General features: G+C 47.4%; 1 protein-coding gene across 5 annotated transcripts in view; it reads right to left on the reverse strand.

The window, feature by feature from the left end:
- Nucleotides 1-18959, reverse strand: part of IFT43 (intraflagellar transport 43) — an 88097-nt gene that overhangs the window by 18112 nt on the left and 51026 nt on the right. For 3 of the 5 annotated variants that reach the window (XM_019920654.3, XM_073800215.1, XM_073800217.1), the window contains 2 exons: nucleotides 5873-5905; nucleotides 5176-5222 (listed from right to left, as the gene is read on the reverse strand). In XM_019920654.3, the coding sequence (XP_019776213.1) occupies nucleotides 5176-5222; nucleotides 5873-5905 (80 nt within the window). The remainder of the gene's footprint in view (nucleotides 1-5175; nucleotides 5223-5872; nucleotides 5906-18959) is intronic. The other 2 variants (XM_019920665.3, XM_073800216.1) reach the window with 1 other exon arrangement.

The raw sequence follows: 18959 nt of genomic DNA on the forward strand, positions 1-18959 counted from the left end.
AGTCTCCCCACCCACTGGTTATTCTAAGTTCAAAGGAGCAGCCTTAACTAGCCAACCAAGTAATTCCCTGAGCAAAGATAATTCTAGAAACTAGTTATATGTAACATATGATTCCTATTGCATAATGGATTCTAAACATTCACATACAGTGAAATGGACTAAGTCGAGTGTGAAGTGGAACATATGAACTGATTTTCCACTACAGGACTCAGGCATAACTGCATGGAAAACAGATTTATGCCAGGGAAGAGGCATACCTCCTAGAAGGTAACATCAAGTGCACTCTGACAAGAAAGGGTTTTATGCGTCAAACCTCTGGAGCCAAAATTAAGGCCAATTCACAAATTTCACATTCCAAGTTTGTGAAGGGGAAAAGAATAGTAGGGGTATTCTCTGAAAACAGTATCTTTCTTCTCCCCTTCCTTAATGAAATTGTATTAAGCCTCCCGTCAGTAATGCCAGCACTCTATCTTACACACCTGGGAACTGACATGGACACAACCAACCTGTGCGAGGAGATGCCAGCACAGCGGAGGGTCGCACCATTGTTACAGCTCAGAGGCCAAGAGCAAGGACGCTGGAGCCAAGACCTGCATTCAAAGCCCGGTGCTGAGCTATGCTGCGTTAGTAATGGAGTGGTGAGCACAGCTGCCTTCCAAATCCTGATGTTGTCATTTACTAGCTGTGTGACTTTTGGCAAGGTTACCTTTCTTTGCCTTAGTCTGCTCATCTTTAAAATGGGGATAACGAACAACTGAAATGTCCTTTAACAGGTGACTAGATAACCAAAATGTGCTATGTCCATATATTAGCAACAAAAATGAACAGGGTAATGATACATGCAACCAGCTGGATGCATCTCAAAACCATTCCAGTGAGCGGGAAAAGCCAAACACAGAAGCGTACATACATATGATCCAATGTGTATAAAATTCTAGAAACTACAAACCACTCTATCTTGACAAAAAAACAGATCATAGCTGCCTGGAGGGGCAGAGGAAGGGTGGACTGGCAAGTGGCATGAGAAACTTCTGGGGGTGATGGAAATGTTTTGTATATTGATGGTGGTGGAGATTTAACTGGGTATATACATGTATAAAAATTCACACTGTGTACTTTGAATGGATGCAGTCTACTGTATGCAAATTAGAACTCAATAAAACTGATTTAAAGGAACTTTCCCATAGATTTGTTTTGTGAATTAAATGAGAAAAAAGAAGTACTACACAACGCGGTAAATGTTTGGTAATACTGGTGATGGCAGTGATGCTGGTGGACACCACAGTATGACAGCAGAGTGTTTGTTCCCTTGAGAGTCAGAAGATCAGAGCTTCCCTTTGAGTCCTGAGATTCTGTATAATAATCTGTAAAGCTCAATCTCTTAACACGTCAAATGGCAGGTTTGGACAAGGTGGCCTATAGAGTTGCTTAAAACTGCATCAATTTGGGACCTCCCTGGTGGCGCAGTGGTTAAGAATCCTCCTGCCAATGCAAGGGACACGGGTTTGATCCCTGGTCTGGGAAGATCCCACATGCCGCAGAGCAACTAAGCCCGTGCGCCACAACTACGGAGCCTGCGCTCTAGAGCCCGCAGGCCACAGCTACTGAGCACACGTGCTGCAGCTACTGAAGTCCGCGCACCTAGAGCCTGTGCTCCGCAACAAGAGAAGCCACAGCGATGAGAAGCCCAAGCACCGCAACGAAGAGCAGTCGCTGCTCGCCACAACTAGAGAAAGTCCGTGCGTAGCAATGAAGACCCAACACAGCCAAAAACAAACAAATAAATAAATAAATTTACAAAAAAAACCCCTGCAACAATTTGATTCTAACGTGATGATGTCACAATGGCGGCCAGCACAACCTTCTAATAATGCATTTGTGATGTGTGTAAACTTCAGTATTCAGAGGGTTTTGCTGTAATATTTAACAGGTACTCCTTGAAATGGAGCATGTTCACACACTGAAAAAAAATGGAGAAGGTGGGATTTCAGAGGTCCTTGGAGGGGAGCTGGAAAGAGGTCCAAGGTGGGGTGGGGAGAGGTGTGGAGAAAAGTCCCAGTTGAACAGACCTTCTGTAGACCATGAATTGAACGAGCACCTCAGATTCATCAGCATCACAATTTCCAAGCACACTGCGCCTTAAGCACCAAACAGCTCTGTCCATGTCTGGCAGGGACCTGCCTCCTTGAGTCTAGGGAACATCCTCCTGGGTGGTTGCCCTGCTGCCCTATGCAACCAATGGCTGAAGCAACAGAGCGTTTGTGAGGACAGGCCAACCCAAAGGGTGGCAGTAGCCACCAATCACTGATCATCACAGCTGCCAGTGTAGCACTGGCAGAGGACATCCTAGGAACACATCTGGGAAAGCAGACTCTGGTAAAAGAAGTGCAGGATACCTTGTTGAACAGGGCCGCTGGGAATTATTAGTGGGTGGAGAAGTTTGGCAGCTGAGAGGAATTTAGTGAGCAGAGCTAAGGAGGAATATCTGGCAAAAAGAAATGAGCTTGTCAATAAGAGATAATGGAAAAGCGAAGTGCTGAAGAACGATGGGAGCAGCGGGCCCAGGAGCTCTTACTAACTCCTAGAGTGCAGGCTGAATTCCTGACCTCCAGAGACTCCCTTTCTACCTTCAAACCCCTTTGGAAGGAGATGAGGCAGAAGTACTCTTGCACACAACTCCCCCTCCAGTCTTCAATCCTGGCTTTGGAGGCACTACAGCAGGGTTGTCAAACTTCAATGTGCGAAATATTTATCCAGGGAGCTTACTTAAATTAATGCAGATCCCTGGGCCCCAAACTCCAGCTTCTGTTTTGTGGGTGGCCTGGGAATCTGTATTTTAACCACCATCCCAGAGTATTTCACGATTGTCCTGTATGACCCTCGCCCTAATCCTGTGAGGCAGCTAAGGCAAGAGAACCATCCACGTTCCACAGATTTAATTCTCTCCTCCACTCTGTAGTTGCAAGCAAAGGTTATTTAATAGAAGGCTTTGGGACTCCACTTCTCGCCATGAGAGAATAACTGTTACCAGACTTGCCTTCCGGCTATAAACAATTAGAAAACTGGAAAAAATACAAGATACAACTGTTTTCACACAGTGGACAAGAGGTAGCACAGAACTGTGATCCCCAAGGGAAGGGAAACAAATGAAGTGGGCCCTGCAGTCACCCTGGCTTCTGCCTGAGATGCTTCCTGGACACTGGCACAGAGGTGGGGAACCCCAAGTGGAGCATGGGGAGGGAGGTCTGGCTGAGCTGAGGAGACAGAGGTCAAAGTTTAGGGGGCTAAGGCAGCTGGAATTTGAGAAGCCACCTAGGTGTTCATCAGTAGATGAATGGATAAGAAAGATACGGTATATATATATATATATATATATATATATATATATATATATATATATAAAGTGGAATATTACTCAGCCATGAAAAAAAGGAAATCTTGCCGTTTGTGAAAACATGGATGGACCCGGAGGGTATTATGCTAAGTGAAATAAGTCAGACAGAGGAAGACAAATACCATATGATCTCACTTATGTGCAGAATCTAAACACCAAAACAAACACAAAACAAAAACTGACTCACAGATACAGAGAATAAACAGGTGATTGCCAGAGCAGGGGTGGGTGAGGTGAAATAGGGAAAGAGGATTAAGAGGTACAAACTTCCAGTTATAAAATAAATAAGCCACAGGGAAGTAATATACAGACAGCATAAGGAATATGGTCAATAAAACTGTAATAACTTGTATGGGGACAGATAGATTTATCATGAAGATCATTTCATTAATGTATGCAAATGTCAAATCAGTACATAGTACACCTGATCCAGCATAATGTTGTACATCAACTATATTTCAATTTAAAAAAAAGAAAAGAAACAATGGCTACAATTATCTGTATCTGATGAAAACCATAAATGCACAGACTCAAGAAGTTCAAGTAGGATAAACACAGAGTAAAGCACAACAAGGCCCATCACAACCAAACTGCTGAGAATACAAATAAGGAGAAATAAGCCTTAAAAGCAGGAGAAAAAGATATACTGCATACAGGGGAACAAACGTAAGGAGGACCACTGAGCTCTCCTCAGACACAGTGCAAGCTAGCGGACAATGAACTAAGTATTTAAAATGCTCAAAGGAAAAACAGAGTTGCCAGCCCAGACTTCTGTATCTGGTGAAAAGTAAAGACATTTTCCGACAAACAAGGCTGAGACAATTTGTTGCCAGAGGACCTGCTCTACAAAAAAGATGTTAAATGAAGCGCTTCAGGCACAAGGGAAATGATACAAGATGGAAACTGAATTCTGCACAAAGGAATAGTGTGGAAATGGTAAATATGTGGGTTCAAAAAGAGGCTTTGATCATTTAGGTCTTGAAGATAACCTCCACTCTAGTAGGTTTCTTGTAAAAGTACACACAAACTTTACCTTTTCTCTTGAGTTTCTGAACACAGGTTTCAGCTGTGACATGGCTGCTGGACATGTAAGTGCTGTTTCTCCCTCATTTACAATGTCAGCCTTTAACTGGCTACTGTGTGTCGTGCATGAGAGATGCAAAGATAACTAAGACACAGTGTCCACTATCAAGGAGCTTAGAGCCTGGTTGGAAGAACAATCAAGCCAATAAAGAATTGAAGTGTGATAATCACTTAGCTCTGTGACCATGGGCAACTTAACTTCTCTGTACTTTAGTCTCCTTAACTATAAAATGGGGATAATAATAGTACTGCCTCATAGGGTTGTTGTGAAATGAAACGCTTTAACATCTATAAAGTGGTAGGACAGTGCCTGAGATATAATAAACACCTGATAAGTATTAGCTATTGTTGCCATGGTGGTGTGTTACAATGGAAGTTTGCCCAGGAGGTTGCCGGTACAGAGAAAGAACATCAGACTCAGAGAAAGGCTGGGATGGAAGGGAAGACATTTCAGAGGAGGTGATGCTTCCAGCTGAGTTTTGAAGGACAAAGAGGATTAGTGGATAAAGAAGAAGGTGGGGTATTCTAGGCAGGGGCAGTAGCACTTAGCAAGGCGCAGAGATGCAAAACAAAAGGCTAGCATGAGGCCACAGGGGATGTTTCCAGTAAGCCTGCAGCAAATGGCGCCTTAACTGTAGCTCAGGAAATGCTCTGGGACGTCTCTGGAAGCCCTTCTGACTTCCCCAAGGACATCTTACCTCCTCCATCATCTGATCCATCCAGGCTCTGCTGTCTGAGGCGGTGGCTGCCCCCAAAAAGAAGGAAAGGAAAGCAGAAAGTGAAAACCCTATATTGTCATTGCTTCCATTCTTTCTCCCAGATGAAAATGCTTCTGGACCCACTCCCTCCACCAACCTGGTCAGACTTGATTTGGCAGCTGGTCTGCCACGTACGGCCACACGAGCCATGGGGTGCTACGTCCCACAGGCAGCCTCACCCCGACCAGGACGGGATGCTCCATCCACCCCGCAGCTATGAGATCCATGGCCCTACCTTCCCATTCCGTCTTTACCCAGAAACCTTCCTTCTTTCTTTTTGATATAAGTCTTAGGAGAAGGGGCTAGGTTTAGAAGGCTGGAGTTGTTTCTGCCCATCTGCATCAGTAAAGCAGAACCCATGGGTCAGTACTCTTGATACCTGAACATACAATTCTAAAAACCACGCAGCGGGAGATACGACATGAGCATCAATGCCAGAGTCCAGCCCTTCAGCTGAGGAAGCCGCATTAACCGAACCCTTGACTAGTGTTCCTAACTCCAGCCCCAGCCCGTGGCCAACTTCCTGCTGTCTGTCTTTGAATGCTGTGTTCAATAAAGGCTGAACAGATGAGGACCACCCAGACTGCACTGTTGACTATGGTCACCACAGGATGTTGTAAGAATACTGGAAACATACTCTTCTATCTCTTCAGAAGCCCTCCTTCCTGACCTGAAAAAAAGAGAGACAAGGTTTATGAGAACCCTCTAGTCTCCTGCGCTGACATGGCCTGCTGGAGGGGGTTTCAAAAGTGGGAGCAAATTAGCATAACCCAAGTACTTTATTTGTCTAGATTCCTCTTTATAGACCAAGGCCCACAACCAGCGTAAGAAAATTACAGTAATGCCTTCCTATGGCCTTATTTCAGCATGACTCCAAATTAAGTTGTTGAGCTTAAGTGCAAGTTGAGTGAGAAGCTCAAAACGCAAAAGGGTATAGATGACATGGTGCCTTCCTTTCAACAGTTAACTGACCAATTTACAGAGCACTTCCTCAGGACTGAGGCCTTGGGTCTTATCTGAAGCTGCTGTGCTAACATGTGTATCTTCCCGTGAGCAAAAGGGGACGAACTAGCCGCTCAGTTCAGGCCTGACTTTCTGTCTCCTCCACCTGAAGGACTGGAAGGCCCTGTGAGTGATGGTGGGCAAGTAAGACATTCCACGAGCAGGAAGTCTGTTTGCACAGTCGCTATGTGAGGTCCTGGTTCCCCAAGCTGAACGTGTGTAAGAACCATCTGGGAAGCTTGTCAGACGTGGAGATTGCTGGACCCAGCAACGAGAGATTTCTGGATCAGTTGGTCTTGGGCGGGGGGGAGCCCAGGAATATGCATCTTAAACAAATTCCCAGTAATTCTAATCCAAGAGGGTCACTACTGATACTCTGAGAAACACTGATCTTAAGTCTTCTAAATGAGATCTGCTAAACGCTGAAGATTTTTAAAGTTGGGTGTGGGTTACACGGACATAACTTTCCCGTATGTGTGAAAATTTCTGTGATAACAGAGTATTCGTTTTCTATGAATTCTTTTAAGTCAGAAATCAATCACCATGACGATCGAGGGCAAAGGGTGGTGGCAGCGTCATAATGGCCAGCAGGAGGCCGAGAAGGCCTCCCAGTAAGAGCTGCATGGGGGCCAACCAGCACCTTCCTCAAAAGGCAAATAATCCCCAAAGAGTAGAATCATAAACCTAAGTCTAAATAGACTACTTCCCATGAAATAGACTATAACTGCGCTGTTAAGAAAGAGAGAGACAGAGTAAAAGAAGGGAAGGAGGGAGGGAGGGAAGGAAGGAAGGAGGGAAGGAAGGAAGGAGGGAGGGAAGGAAGGAAGGAGGGAGGGACGGAAGGAAGGAGGGAGGGAAGGAGGGTAGGAAGGTGGGAAGGAGGGAAGGAAGGTGGGAAGGAAGGCTAGAAGGAGGGAAGGAAGGTGGGAAGGAGGGAAGGCAGGAAGGAAGGAAGGAGGGTAGAAAGGATTAATTTTGGCTGAAGTCAGGGAGGGGGAAGTGAGCAGGTAGGTAAAGTTGGAAGAACAGTATGGAACAGCTCTGAGGGGACCTCCTAGGCTGCAGTTTTCAACTCTTAAAGGGCCAACTGAAGAGACGGAGCAACTAGGGGTAGGGGGGCGAGTGGGACCTTCAGGGCAGCAGGTGGGGCACAAAGGTAAACTGCATCGGGTACCCAGGGTATCCCCACCGTGGTGATGGCAGATGACCCAGGTTTATGACCTGTTCTAAGTCAAAGTCAAAGGAATCCTGAACATAGCCCCCGCCCTGGCCCCCGCTGCCAGCACGGCTGCCTTCTGTCTGTGTGGAGGGGAGGCTCTGCTCCTGGCTTGAGTTCCCAGGGACCACTGCCTCTAACTGTCCTGGTGAGGCTGAACTCCGAACCCACTGTCCGAATGAGCCAGTCCTATGTCACTAGCGGCAGAAGAGCTTGGATGGAAACGGGGGTCACAGAAGAATAACGGGATTCAAGAGGCTGGGCAGCCTAGGCCGGCGCCTTCCTGTTGCGCAGAAGGGGCAGCTCCCTCTCTGACCACCCTCGGCAGGTAGGACAGAATCCTTCCTTCCTAAGCCACGTGCCGGGGCAAAAGGAGCGGTGATTCTGTCTGAAGGAAACAATAATGACAACACTACTCTTCCGGGGGAAGGCTGATGAATTGCCATTTATCTACTCATCATCCGAACAGGGGCTGAGGTCCATCTTCAGCATAATTGCCGCTGAGCCCACAGCCTGCTCCCTGTCACCCTGGGGGGGCCCAGGGTCCTCCCGCAGCAGGGAAGGAGCAAGAACAAGAGACAGCCCTCAAGGATGGAGGGCACGGATGCCCCACGGGGCGTTCTGTCTGTCTGTCTGCCTGTCCGTCTGTCTCTCAATCTCTCTGCTAGAAAGAGCAGGTTCTGGGAGAGCCTTCTGCTCGGGAGATGGAAAGCCTAGTGGGAACTTGGGCGGGGCCCTGGAGAAACAGCAGGAAACACTGCTTTTGAAGCAGTTGGCCACTTCTGGGCTGTCCCTAGCTTGCAGATAAGTTTGGGCGGCACCACACCGCTGCTTATTTTGGTTTGGTTTAATTTTTTTTCTGTTTTAACATTAATGTGTTGTCCAGATTGGGAGATTTTGTACAAAAAAGTCCGGATTTCTGAATTCTTCAGATACAAACCCTGGCCACACTGGGCCTGCATTCCCACGAGGAAAAACTCAGGGAAGCTGGGCTGTGCCCCACCCCCTCCAAGCCTGAGCTCCCACCCTCCCTGGCACCTGGGGGTCCCTACTAGTTCTTTACCGCTGAACCTGCACTGCTGCTTTTCTTACAGAAGTTAAGAGGCTAGTGAAGTATTTCCTGTAGCTCTGCCGCTACCAAAAGTGAGAAAGCAAAAGGAAGTGGGAAGCATGCTTTAGGAGAAGAGGCAGAGTGTACATTTCTTTATAGAAGTGTGAATATGCAAATAACTTGTCTATGTATCTCAGTGATATAATTTAACGTGCTATTTGAAATAATCCCCCACTCCACAGATTTATACTTTACCTGTCTAGTCCCCAAACGCACCTCAGACCATGCAGTGACATGGAACCTAGCATAAGGATTTTCAAACCACAGGTCATGAACAATTAGTGAGCCATGAAATCAATTTAGAGGATCACCACCAGCCTTTATTTTTTGTCTTTTTTTTTTCCAATAGCAAAGAACAGTGAAGAGAGTGTACTGCAAATAGTAAGGATAAATGTTACATAAAATTTTTTTCAGTTTTATATACAGAAATACCCAGTCACGATGCAGAGCGCATTTTTAAATTGCTGGTGACAGCTTAAAAAATAATGAAAACCTGGTGGTCTATCATTGCCCAGCAGGGTAGGTAACCCAAGAAGGATGTGGGCTAAAGCCCCGCCTCCCACAGACTGTGTAGGTCGGTGGAGGCTGAGGGAGAGGACTGCAGGTTCTGGGTCATCACACACTTCCGGGGAAACGGTGTGAGCTGGCCCAGACCTATGGCAGGAGGACTGCCAGCTCCACCCTGGGCTTCTGGTCTCTTACTGCCCGCCGTGGCCCACGTGACTGTTTCCCCAGAAGTGGCCGTTAGAGGGTTTGGGAACCTGACAATTCTAATACTGGCGAGACCAATGTACAGAGATAGAGCACTTTTGGGGAGCCTGGAGAGACTTTCATGTCTATCAACATTAGCTCTGGAAGAGAGGCAAAGCAGGCTTCAGGAGCACCGTTTTATATGCACCGATAGATTGGGACAGTGGGCACCAACCCACCAAAGCTCTGTGTGCTTTGTCCACAGAGCTGGTTAGTGACGATGCTGAAACGAGAATCCTTATCTCCCAAACCCACTGCCCCAAGCCCTTTCAAAAGCAGATACCCGCTGATTTTTAGATGTCCTCCGGGCACCCCGCCATCTGGTTGGATTTACTGTGCTCACAGGTCTTCCATACTTACAGGAGGCAACAGATAGCTAATTGAAAGCTGGAGAGAATCCTTTACACCAGGAGTTCTTAACCAGTGGTGCACAAGAGAATCACACCTGGGAAGCTTCTGCAGCACCCGTGTGCTAGGCTGCATCACAGGCCCCCTGAGGTAGTAATTTCTAGAAATGAAGCCCAGTCACGTATGTGAGAACCACTGCCCGAAACCTCATCTCAGAGAGTAGACTGAACTCTCTGTCGCTAAGCAGCAGAATGTAAGCCTTGCTGCCTTGTCCTTCCGAGTTGCCTACTTTCTTCCTGCAGAAGCGTTCACGAACTCTGACTTGACCTACAGGCTGAGGGGAGGAAGGAAACGGCCTCACAGACTGAAGGCTCCATTCCGAGTGACTCTGAGTTGGCCCTCCTGAAACTCAGGATCCTGTGTTGCTCGTAAAAGCTCAGCAGGTGCCGTCCACCGGGGGAGGCCCAGAAGCAATTCAGATCTGATTAGAGATGCTTGTTCAATATTCAAAATGTAAAACATAGAGGTTGCTGAACCAGCACTTTGAAAAGTTAATTAAATGCCAGGTTTCTTTTCAAGAGCTACTCCATCACTTGCTGATTACTTTGGCCATTTTGAAGAACAAAGCTTTAACTTCGGACACTGAGAGTAAGCGTCCGCCCTCACCTCCCACCTTGTGGACACGGGGTGTCAGGAGTAAGGGCATCCTGGCCTCCTGCTTTGCAGCAAGGGATGTGCCGGACCTGGTCAGTGACTTGACAAGAGGGGAACCACGGCCCTCTCTGTGTGGTGCTTTCCAAGTTTCTAAGATCTCTCAGCCTCACGTGAAGCCGTCTGTTCTTTAAACAGGTGGAGACTTCAAGGGTAAGGGCGTTGTCTCACTATCCTCACCTTCCTTTAAAGCCCAGTCCTTCAGTTCTGCACTCAACCAGTCCCCTCCTGGTGTTCACCCCGCTTCTCTACAATCCACACTAGGTGACTCGGCCTGGGCTCCACACATCCACCCTCGATTCTCAGGGGAGAGTCCATTCCCAGGCCCCCGCCCCCATGGCTTGTCACAGGAGGACTGATGACTGATGATAACAGTTAACACTTACTGAGTTTGTTGGGTGCCAAGCATTGTTATTATATTATCTTGTTTATATGTTACTATTATATAACACTACTATATATAGTATTATATGTTACCTTATTTAATTATCACATTATCTTGTTTAAACGTGCTCCCTTCTACAGATGAGGTGACTGGGGCTCAGAGAAGTAAAGTAACTTGCCCAAGGTCACCCACCTAGAAAGGGGTCGGGCCAGTATACAAGGCCCACTTCTTAAACCCTACATGATACAGGCATGCAGGCAGTTCTACACCAGGGGAAAGGCTCATTCTACAGACTCTGCTTCAAATTCAATTAACATTTTCCATGATGAGATGACATACTTTCAACTTACAGCAGCACTGTAGCTTTGTCAGCCTGACCATGTGGTAGTTAACGTTGGTTAATTTACAACACGACAGCTCGCGTCATGGGAGAAAGGAGAACCCACCTAGCCAGGTCACCGTTTCCTCCAGGCACTCGCTTTTTCTAACTTCTTTTGCTCAGATGCACTTCCCTTCCTTTGACATTTACAGACCACGCTGACGTGCACTGGGCATGATTTGGTCAGTGAAGGACAAGCTTGACGGCGCTGGCACATCCCGCGCCTGCAGCCACGCAGAACCACTGCCCAATCCCGGATCCTCGGTTTTACTCTGGGGCTCAGTGGCAGAGAAGGACCGTAATGTAAGGATCCTCCCCGCCTGCAGAGCCAGTCTCCTCTGCCCGCCCTGCTGCATCAGACAGAAGGCCTCAGCTGCTGCCTACACGGGTCACGTGCTGAAGGGTGAAAGGCGGCCCTAATGTAGACATCATCTTGGTTAAAATGTTGCTCTCGAGTTTAATGGAATACTGCAGAGATCTAAATGGAGATAAAGTACCATGGCTCAAAGAACAGCCAGGATGCTATCTTTATGCAGCATGACAATGTTCAGTGGTTAATTAGATACCGTTAACCTATTTTAGCAGGGGACATAACTGGGATAAATGGGGGGAAGTGTCCTTGAAGTCTCTTAATATCCACAGCACATATTGGGCCCTAGACTCACCTCCCTGCTGCAAGACAGCACAGGCTTAAAATAGAGCAAAGTGCCGGGCATCCAGAGCCCTGATGTCCTAGTGGAAGGCCCCCTGCTGGACCATCCTGCCTGGGCCACGGCCTCTAACCAGAGAGTGATGTGAAGGGTTTGGACAAATGGTTACTAGCGCAACTTGTTGCCCATGAGGGAAGAGCTAAAGCCACAGTAAGGAGCTTACAGGGCTCCCATGACAGAAAGAAGAAACTCTGCAGCCAGGGGCCAAATTCATAAACACTTAGCAAGGGGAAGTGCAGAAATGAGAGACCAGCTAAAGTGAAGCCAAAGCTACCTTATATTTTCAAAACATATCACTCCTCTGGAAGAAAAGCAGTCAAAATACCATTTTCTTGAGACGTTTTCTACCCTCATAATTCTTAAATGTCCAATAAAAATCTCACAAGTGCATCCAAACCTCATTGAGGTCAGTTTTACAAAGGCCTGGGAGAGGGGAGGTCATCTGTCCTAGATCATATAACACATCACTAGCACTGAATCGAACACCAAGGCTCTACTTTATAAATTGTGTGACCCACCAAATTGTGTGGGTCACAATTGTGACCTTCACCTTTATAAATTGTGTGACCTTCACAGCGGAAACCCAAATCTGAGCAGAGGAGAAGTCTGCCGTTGTCATCATGGCTACAAGGTTCATTCAGCATCAGGCAGTGGACTGCTTAACTGGGGACCCCCTGCTCTAAGATGTTCCCCAACTATAATACTGATTAAAAACCAGATATTTTTCATAAACTGACGTTTTCTTTGGCCAATAGATTTCTCCTCATTGAAATCTCTCCTGAGAGCTGAAGTCCCCACTCTTTTCCCCCTCAGTTCCTAATTCTTGCCATTCATGTTTAGTGTCCAGATGTATTTGCAGGTATTGTACCTTCTCCCTTCTTTTAAAGACCAACAAGAACTCCCCAGCACCCCAATTTTGGCACTTTTGGGTTTTAGGTCATATTAGAGCACAGTTAGCTCCTGCTGGCATTATCAACAACAAGGTGTCTAGTAGAAAGATGAAAACCAACTTCCAAATCCTATCTGTAGACTCCCAAGCCCTATCAAACTGAAGCGATAGTGATTTACATGGCAATTCCTGGGTGAAGTTTGCCCCCTGCTGGTCAGATTCAAAATAACATCTCTATTCCAATTCAAACTCTAAAGAAGCATTTATCAGGAGGAAAAAGGGTCGAAATGTATAGAAACAGTTTTAGTGGCTAAAAATAATTATGGGAATATATAATAATGTATGTATATTTCTGCTATGAATAAACTAAAAAGTGGTAAAGTTTAGATCTCTAGATGTTAGGTATCTCAAATGAACATTATTTTATTCAGAAACCTTATTGGGTAACTAATTACCTATTAGGCACAAACGGGAGGTGTTGGGATTTGGGACCTTTTGCTCAGGATTTTACAATCTGGCTGGAGAAAGGAACACTGTAGAGATAACAGTAATGCCTCAAGAAGACTCACATACTGCAGTGACTGAAAGACTACTGCCACCATCCCCCCTGTTCATCTTCCAGGTGAGGAAACAGAGACGAAGAGGTGCCGAAGCGACCTCGCTACAGCCCCAAAGCTAGCTGGACACAGAGCTGGAACTAGAAACCAACAATCCCTCATCTATTGCTGGTTCTATTATGCCCTACTCTTAACAAGACAAGAGAGGTTGTAGCAAAATACCATGGTAGCACTAAAGAGAGAACTGACCCGGACTTCCCTGGTGGCGCAGTGGTTGAGGATCTGCCTGCCAATGCAGGGGACATGGGTTCGAGTTCTGATCTGGGAAGATCCCACATGCCGCAGAGCAATTAGGCCCGTGAGCCACAACTACTGAGCCTGTGCGTCTGGAGCCTGGGCTCCGCAACAAGAGTGGCCGCGACAGTGAGAGGCCCGTGCACCACGATGAAGAGTGGCCCCCGCTTGAGGCCCGCACACCACGATGAAGACTGGCCCCCGCTCGCCGCAACTAGAGAAAGCCCTCGCACAGAAACGAAGACCCAACACAGCCAAAAATAAATAAATTAATTAATTAATTAATTTTAAAAAATTACAAAAAAAAAAGAGAGAGAGAACGGACCCTTCCGGTTGGGGGAATCTGGGGAGACCTCCTAGAAGACATGCCAACTGAAAAACTGAGCAGGCTTGCAACTGGCAGAAAAGCTACAGGAAGGATGTCCAGCTAGAGAAAACAACCTGAATAAAGATGGGAGGCAAGAAAGGCCCAGGTGTGCTGTGTGTGGCTGAAATACAGATGAGGTGGTGGCTGAAAATGAGAAGGGAATCGGAGCTGGCTGGGTGCGCAGCCAGACTGGAACAAGATGCTCTTACACATTGGTATCAACTCCAAAAACACAGACGCTGACATTGGTCTGGGACCAGGAGGGAACTATGGGGCTAGAAATTTTCACTGGGTTCCTTTTTTTCCCTTCAAGTTACTACGGCAATTTAGAGAGGACGCAATGAACGATAGGTAACTCACCGCATATCCTGTGATATAAAAGCCAGCAGGGAGGGTTAAGTGGAAGAAGTTCTGTTATCCCTCCTGCTGGGGAAGGATGGGGAGGAAAAGCCTCTGGGAAGAAGTGCTATCAGACAGCGTTTCCCAAACGTCTGCGATTTTCAAACTCTACCTGCATGAATTTTGCTGTAGCTGTGTACTTTCTGCATCTACTTTATATTTTCTTTAAGTTGATTATATTTCTTTAAGGTGATTCCTTACTTTTACTGTAATAAATTTATTTAAAAGAAAACTTTATATTCTCAGTGGAAATTTAGCATCACCAGCCATATAGAAGGTAATTATAAAAAACAATAGAATTTAAATAAAACACAAATTTTATTTTATTATAGCCACATATTGCTATTTGCCAGAAGTCTGAGCATATTCTCTCTTGGTTAAAAAGGTAGATTAGCAAGGTTACAAAGGTGTTAAGGAAAGACTAGGTGCAAACTGAGACTTTCCCATTGACATGATCCGAGGGGCTGAAAGCTGATGGGAGAGACAGTAACTTTGTGACTCACGGCCGGTCTCTGGGAAATGTGGCCATAAGGATGGAGAGTGAAATGACGTAGGATGTGGTGACCAAAACAAGCGAAATCATGGCTCCAAGAGTCAGGGGGCAAATTTTTATCAGCGTTTCTGAAAACCTTTATTTCAGTCCATTTTTAAAAAACTGAAGTATAGTGGATTTACACTGAATGGGTTGGGTCTTTTACTTCTCCTGGAGAGAATTTTCTTCACTGTAATAAAGGAACCTGTAAAGATTTCTCTCCAGTCACTAACCCATTGTTTTCTCTGCCCTTTTACAGCCTGTGGTCCCCCAAAAGCCCACGATTACACTAAGACTGACCCAAGTAATAAGCTGCTCGAAGGGCAGGTGGTGCCTGCCGTTAGAGGGGCCCCCCTCCAGCTGCCGGAGAGCGAGGCCCCCAGGGCCGGGCAGGGCATCATGTGGGGCTGCCTCCTGGGGACTCCCCGGTATGGATGAACCAAGGACACCCTGGCACTGCTAAACACGGCCTCTTATGCAGTGACCACTGTGAAACCAGGAGAAACCTGCACAGCCCCCGGTAACCAGCCGTGGGGATGGTAGATGGGACAAAAAGTAAAGTCACCGGCAGCCCCACGAGACCAGAAAAAACCTCGATTTTATGAGTGGGGCTCTATCTCCGGTGCATATTTATACCCATGTCCGCCTGGGCTGCGGCCTCTACAATTAAAACTGCTTTCAGTTACTTCTCAGTAAAGGGCTAAAAAGAAAAGGGAAGAGGCAGGTATGATGTTCACAGATGCATTTTATTTTTGAGAGACTGAATCCATCAAAGGAAGAACAAGGAGATCGTTTATGTCGGGAGAATTTTCACCAATGGCTGGCTGGCGTCCCTAGTCACTCCCTGCTGGCTTTTAGCCGCTCACTCTGCGAAGCCGCGTGTCCCCCTCAGCAGACTGGCTGGCTCAGGGGACACAACTTTCCCTGAAAGTTTTTTTGTTCACTGAGATTGCTTCATATGATCAACATCTCATTTCTGCGAGAGTCCCAGAGGATTGCAGTAAAGAGAGTTTTATTCTCACAGACTCGCTGTTGCACAAATAGTGCAGTGCACGGCCTTTTCATGAACTTCAGATAAATGCATGCAGCTCTCAAGGTTTCAGGATGGCATGGCTGCAGAAAGAGAGGCACATTCTATTACACTAATTAGCTGTGTGACCTTGGGTGGGGGGGGCAAGGTGACATCTGAGGGCTTTTCTAACTCTTACGATTCTATACCTGAGCCGCTCAAAGGCCCACCCCTCATCTTCTCCACCTCTAAACCGAAGGGGCCACGCTCCATGACCTCTCAGGTCCCTCCCCGGCTCTGGGAATGACACTGACCCTGCCTCTCCCGATCCTGGCCCCCATCCTCATCTGTTCCTATTAATACCATTTCCTATTCTGATACTTCCCAGCCACCCCTTTTCCCACAGCTGGTTTATCCAGCCCTAACATTTCAATCCCTGTAATGTGCTGGTATGGAGATCCCAAAGTCAGCATGGCGGGGGAGACACACCAAAGAGGAAAGGGGAGGAAGGAAGGAGGAGGGAAAGGAAGGGGGCAAAAACCCTTTTCCCTATTCAGTCATTTCTAGAGACAACAAAGTTAACGCAAACTCTCTTCCTACTAAAGAATTTAAGACATTTTCCTCCTTGGTCCTCTCTTCTCTTTTCTTAGGTGCTGTCAAAACGGGCCACCACTCTCCCAGCTTCATGGAGAACCTCTACCTCCCCTTCACTCTCCTCTCCTAGACAGTTCACCCACTCACAACCTCCCCAGCTGCTTCCTTCCTCCTTACTATGACTCCTTTCTACTTCCTTTCCCTCTAAGCAGTTGCAAAGAGGGTATCTGTTCAGACCTGCTGAGCCTGCAAACCTCCCAAGAGGGCACCCGAGAACTCAGCCCTCTCTTCTCCAGGTCCAGGAGGACTTAAGGTCCGGGCTCAGCTGGCTCTGACTACGGGCTCTGGAGTCAGAGGGCTCAGATCAGAGGGTCACCGTTGACTGGCTCTGTGCCCTGGGGCAAGTCACTTAAACTCCGCAAAACTGGCGATGACACCACATTTTGCTTCACAGGCTTGTTAGAATCAAATAAGTTATTTCACACAAGCACAGCACTTGGCACACAGGACGTGTGAACAGTCACTGCTGCTGCCATCATCATTATTATTCTCTCTCCAGTCTCTACTCCCTGTGCCGCTAATCCTTGCTCAAGATGCTGTCTTTCTCCTCTTCAGTCCTGTAACTGAACCCCTGCCCAGAGGTGGGTGCTGGCCAGGTGTGCCCAGCCAGTGCTTCCTACTTTTTGCCTCTAGACCCCTGACGTTCCCCTGCTTCCCACATTCTTGCTGCCTCTGGCTGAACCTGTCTGGACCCCTCAGCCAACATGCCCGGCAGCCTACCCTGGAGACGTATCCTCCCAACCTGGCCGCCCATCTACACACCCCTTCCCCAAATAAGAACTATTTGGGCCGGCTCACAGAGCCTCTGCGGCAGCTGTCCACAGCCTTCCACGACAACATTAACTTAGCCTCCAGGCTTACCTCCCAGCTCTCTCATTGTGCACCCCTCTTGTGCTATCCATCTCCTGCTTTTCCTTTTTCTGCCTCCTGGTTCCCTTCGTTCACTTCAGCCACTTTTGTTTATCCCTGTCTAAAAAGCAACTTTTTCTGGCTTTCAAGTCCTTTCCAAAGGATTCCTCACATCTGAGAAGCTTCCAGAATTAGGTGAGACTGTTTTTTATGTTCCTTAGCACACCTGACCCTCTACATCACACGACGGTCTCAGCAGGACAGTCTTGTCCAGTGATTTCTGCAGCTCAGCCTGATGGGGTCGACCACAGAAAAAGCAACGTGGTACCTACCCAGAAGTCATGTCCCCTTCCTCTCGATTCAAACCCTGATTTTGCTTGGGACGGCAATGAGCCCAGCTAAAAATATTCCACTCCCTAGCCTCTTGCGCACTGAGGGGTGAGCATACACCATATTTCTGATCAGTGAGAAAGATGCAGCAGTCCCTGGAAAGCATATCCTGGCCCCTCGCCTCCAAAAGACAAATTCTTGCTAAGAAAGAGCCCTTCACCTCCACCTCCATGTCCTCCTCCATTCTTCCTGCCTGGAAAACAGAAGTGAGGCCTGGAGGTACAGCAGCCATCATACAACCACGAGACATGAGCGTCATGACAAAGGCCCACATACAGTCTCATAAGAGAAAGCAATGATTTGAAATGGATACAAGAGGAGAACAATTCCCAGGCAACAACGGGTGAGTGACATCACCAAAATCTGCTAGAAGAAAAGGTGTCAAACTCAGGGGAAAAGCTGAGCAGGCCCCTCTACAACTCCATCCAGCCTAGAAAGACAAGAGCTCACTCACTATACAGAGTGGAGCTGAGACAACACTTAAGAGGAGGCCTCTACACTGAGAGAAATGGATGTCGTTTTGTATCTGCAAATACCCCAAGATCGTGCCACATCAAAAAGGCGTGCAGAAGAGGTGTGATCATGTGTCCCTTGCACCACTGGTCACACACCTGTCAACATGTCAGTGGGTCCTCGTTCCCAACACTGTAAAGCACACGCCTGGAATTCAAGGCCCTGCATGCGGGCCCTTCTCTACCTTGTCCATCTACTTCCTTTACGTCTCCAGGCGAACCCCAGGACTCAGCCCCCCGCTCTGCGCACTCCAAACACACCAGGGCACATCCATGCCTCCTCCACTGGCCCCTGTGCCTGGGAGGTCTGCCTCGCCTCAGGGTTTGTCAACTGTTTCATTTCAAGGCCACGATTCATGGACCAAAATGAATCATTTCAAGCGGCCATCTAGAAAGCCCAGTTCAGAAGGGCAAACACTCTTTCTGAGTTGTGCGGGGCCTTTGAGACCACTCAGTTCTAACGCTGAAGAGACAGAGCCCAAGGCTGCTGAGCTGGCGGCCCCAGGTGACACTGGACCTCCCCTCCTCTCTCTCCCAGTCAGCGCTCAGTGGAAAGAAATCCTGGGTACACAGGGCTTGAACATCTGGGATTTACCAGAATCGTGACATCCTACGGCTGAAAGGGGAATTTTGAGATCATCTAGTTCAAACCCCTCGGGA

This window comes from Tursiops truncatus, chromosome 2 (assembly GCF_011762595.2).
Source record: "Tursiops truncatus isolate mTurTru1 chromosome 2, mTurTru1.mat.Y, whole genome shotgun sequence".
Lineage (NCBI taxonomy): Eukaryota > Metazoa > Chordata > Mammalia > Artiodactyla > Delphinidae > Tursiops > Tursiops truncatus.